Below are 3,852 nucleotides of genomic sequence, written 5' to 3'. Positions count from 1 at the left end.
CCCCATCTCTACAAAAAAAAAAAAAAGCCAGGTGTGGTGGCATGTGTGCCTGTAATCCCAGCTACTCGGGAGGCTAAGGCACGAGAATCACTCAAGCCTGGGAGGCAGAGGCTGTGTGACAGAGTAAGGCCCTGTCTCAAAAAATAAATAAATAAATAAAATAAAGTGCTTTAATCCTGATTTGTTTTTTTTGTTTTTGAGACAAGATCTAGATCTTGCTCTGCTGCCCAGGGTGGAGTGCAACGGCATGATCACAGCATGCTGCAGCCTCAACCTCCTGAGCTCAAGCGATCCTCCTACCTTAGCCTCCCTAGTAACTGGGACCAGTGAGTGCCACCATGCCTGGCTAATCCTTTTTTAAGTAGAGACAAGGTCTTGCTGTGTTGTTCAAGTTGGTCTCGAACCCCTAGCCTCAAACAATCCCCCCACCACTGCCTCCCAACAAACACAAGCCACGGCATCCAGTCAATCCTGGTTTTCAAGCCAGTTATGGATAGCACAGAGAGGATATAGTGGGGGTGGGGTGGAGCCTGAGCCGCCTCATTTATTTATTTAACATTTATTTATTTATTTATTTAGAGAGAGTCTCACTCTGTTGCCTAGGCTGAAGTGCAGTGGTGTGATCACAACGCACTGCAGCCTTGACCTCCCGGGCTCAAGTGATCATCCTGCCTCAGCCAGCACATGCCACCATGTCCAGCTAATTTTTTTTTTTTTTCTTTTTTTGTAGGGACAGGGTCTTGCTTTACTGGCCTCCTGGGCTCAAGCAGTCTTCTTGCCTTGACCTCCCAAAGTGCTGGAATAACAGGCACAAGCCACCATGCCCAGCGTATATTTTATTTTACTTTATTTAATGTTTTTAAAGACAGGGTCTTGCTTTGCCACTCAGCCTGGAGTGCCATGGAATGATCATAGGTAACTGCAGTATTGAACTCCCGGGTGATAAATCGATCCTCCTGCCTCAGCCTCCTGAGTAGCTGGGACTAACAGGTGTGAGTCGCCATGCCTGGCTGGACTAATTTTTAAACTTTTTGTAGAGAATGGGTCTCGCTTTATTGCTTAGGCTGGTCTTCAGCTCTTGGCTTCAAGCAATCTTGCTGCCTCTGCCTTCCGAAGTCCTAGGATTACAGGCATGAGCCACTGTCCCAGGCCTGAGCAGCCTCTTTGTAAGCCCAGGTAAGCAGTCTCTGCCCAGACTGACCTGCCCTGGGTCACTATTCTGACTTCTGAAGATCACGTGTCTCCAACCATTTCTACCCAAACCACTGGCTACTCCCAAATCTCCAGCCCTTTGTCCCAGGCAGCAGTGACAGGACATCATACAGGAGCCATTCCTGCTTCCCCACCCTCCGCCCCCGAGGGCCCAGTGATCTACCTGTGCATAGTTCATGTCCCCACCCCCCGCCCCCCAGAGCCCAGTGATCTACCTGCACATAGTTCATGCCCCCACCCCCACCCCCCAGCCCAGTGATCTACCTGCACATAGTTCATGGTCCCCACCCCCCACCCCCCAGAGCCCACCCAGTGATCTACCTGCACATAGTTCATGTCCCCACCCCCACCCCCCGCCCAGTGATCTACCTGCGCATAGTTCATGGTCTCCATGGTGCTGTCATAGGCAGAGCGGAGAGAGGCAAAGTTGATAAGCACATCTACTTCTGGGTGCTTCCTCATGGCATCAGCCATGTTCTTGAAGACAGGGATCAGGATCTCCTTGTGCCCCCAGTAAAACTTCTGCTTGTGGTCCCCACTGTGAGAAAGTAAAAGAATTAGGACATCCTCAACCTATCAGGACTGGGGAAGGGGAAGCTGAGGGGAGGAATTTCACCCAGAAGGTAGAAAAGGCATGGTCTCTGCCCTCAAAGAATTTTCATCTAAGGGACAAAGGAATACTGACGCCCCTGTCTCTAGGATGGGCAAAGCCTTCCCCAGCAAAGGGAATGAGCTCGCTGACTCCCCAAGCCCTGCCTTTTTTTTTTTTTTTTTTTGGAGACAGGGTCTTGCTCTGTCACCCAGGCTAGAGTGCAGTGGCATAATCAGAGTTCACTGCAACCTCAACCTCCAAGGCTCAGGCAATCCTCCTGCCTCAGCCTCCCAAGTAGCTGGGACTACAGGTGCACACCACCACACCCGGCTAATTTTTAAATTATCTATAGAGATGAGGGTCTCCCTATGTTGCCAAGGGCTGGTCTCAAACTCCTGGGCTCAAGCAATTCTCCCACTTCAACCTCCCAAAGTGCTAGGAATACAGGCATGAGCCACTGTGCCCAGCCCCAAGCTTTGTCTTAGCAGAGGAAGGAGATACTTCCCACCATGGGGTAACTCACGTGAAAGGGTAGACCATGGCAGCCACCGAGGGCTCATCTCGGGAACAGACATAGTCAAAGTCCAGCATGCCTTGCACGGCCCGGGTCTGCATGCCCCACACAATGGCCTTGGTGTGGCGGCTGAAGAGGGTGGTGCTCTTTCCTGGTGGGCAAAGACACAGAGAGTGCACCCAGAACACATACCCCCCGGAGACCTGCAGGGGCCAGGGCTGCCTGCCAGACCCCTCCACGCCCCATGTTCACAGGGTGATGCCTCATCACAACCGTAAAGGAATGTCAAGAGGACAGAATTCTGAGAACTTGGGGAGGAGGTGCCTCGATTTTTCTAGAAGAAGGTGGCAGAAAGAGCAAATCAAGCTAAGAGGGCCTGCCTATCTGGTAAGTAGCTCTGCAAAGAACAGAGAAAGAAGGGCCCCACAGTCAAAAATGTCCAGGAGAATTCCTACAGGACCTGCTTCATTTCCCAGGCAAGGTGTGTCATCAGGTTATATGCAAATGAGGTCCTGACAAATTATTTTTAAAGTAATTGGAAAAAAAAGTTTAGCTCTCCCAATTTCGGTGGGCTCAGGACTTACAAACGATGTCCCAACAATGCTTACCACCCTGTAAATCTGGCCATAAAACCAGCTCCAGTTAGGGTTTGAATCAGCATTAATTCTAGGTCAGTGTAGGTCCAGTGAAGAGGTTTGCTGCAGCCGGGGCTGAGGACACAGCAGCCTTATCGCTAACTGAGGTTCCCGCCAGGGCTCTGCACAAGGCAGGAGCAGCAAGCTAGTTACACAGGGCCAGTGCCCTCAACCTGCCTTCCTGTTTTTCCTGTCCTTCTCCCTTCTACCAGGTGGCTCTTTCCTGCTCAGGACAATGCTCTTGGACAGACCCTCCAGTGGGCACTTAAGAGGTAAGGTGCAGGCCAGGTGCGGTGGCTCACGCCTGTAATTCCAGCACTTTGGGAGGCTCACACCGGTAGATCGCTTGAGCTCAAGAGTTCAAGACCAGCCTGGCCAACATGGTGAAACCCTGTCTCTAATAAAAATACAAAAATTAGCTGGATGTAGTGGTGGGCACCTGTAATCCCAGGCTGAGGCAGGGAGAATCTCTTGAACCCGGAAGGCAAAGGTTGCCGCGAGCTGAGATCGCACCACTGCACTCCAGCCCAGGACTCCATCTCAAAAAAAAAAAAAAATTTGTGTGGTGGCATGTGCCTGTAATCCCAGCTTCTTGGGAAACCAACACACAATCACCAAGGAGGCGGAGGTTGCAGTGAGCCAAGATCGCACCACTGCACTCCAGCTTGGGCCACAGAGTGAGACCCTGTCTCAAAAAAACAAAACAAAACAAAACAAAACAAAAGGTAAGGGAACAAAAGGAGCTGGCAGAAGTACAGTTCTATAGGTGGGCCTAGTGGTGCATGCTTGAATCCTAGCTACTTAGGAGACTGAGGTGGGAGGATCACTTGAGACCAGGAATTCGAAACCAGCCTCTGCAGCATAGTGAGACCCCACCTCGAAAAAAAAAAAAAAAAAAA

The 3,852-nt window shown here is 50.8% G+C and overlaps 1 protein-coding gene across 4 annotated transcripts in view; it reads right to left on the bottom strand.

The window, feature by feature from the left end:
- Positions 1-3,852, bottom strand: part of ACLY (ATP citrate lyase) — a 76,427-nt gene that overhangs the window by 39,798 nt on the left and 32,777 nt on the right. For all 4 annotated transcript variants that reach the window (XM_011998842.1, XM_011998843.1, XM_011998840.1 and 1 more), the window contains 2 exons: positions 2,328-2,469; positions 1,582-1,750 (listed from right to left, as the gene is read on the bottom strand). In XM_011998842.1, coding sequence (XP_011854232.1) covers positions 1,582-1,750; positions 2,328-2,469 — 311 coding nt within the window. The remainder of the gene's footprint in view (positions 1-1,581; positions 1,751-2,327; positions 2,470-3,852) is intronic.

Source organism: Mandrillus leucophaeus, unplaced genomic scaffold, assembly GCF_000951045.1.
Source record: "Mandrillus leucophaeus isolate KB7577 unplaced genomic scaffold, Mleu.le_1.0 Scaffold58, whole genome shotgun sequence".
Taxonomy (NCBI): Eukaryota; Metazoa; Chordata; class Mammalia; order Primates; family Cercopithecidae; genus Mandrillus; species Mandrillus leucophaeus.
Note: the sequence above shows the minus strand (reverse complement) of the source record. Positions and strands in the feature narration are given on the sequence as shown.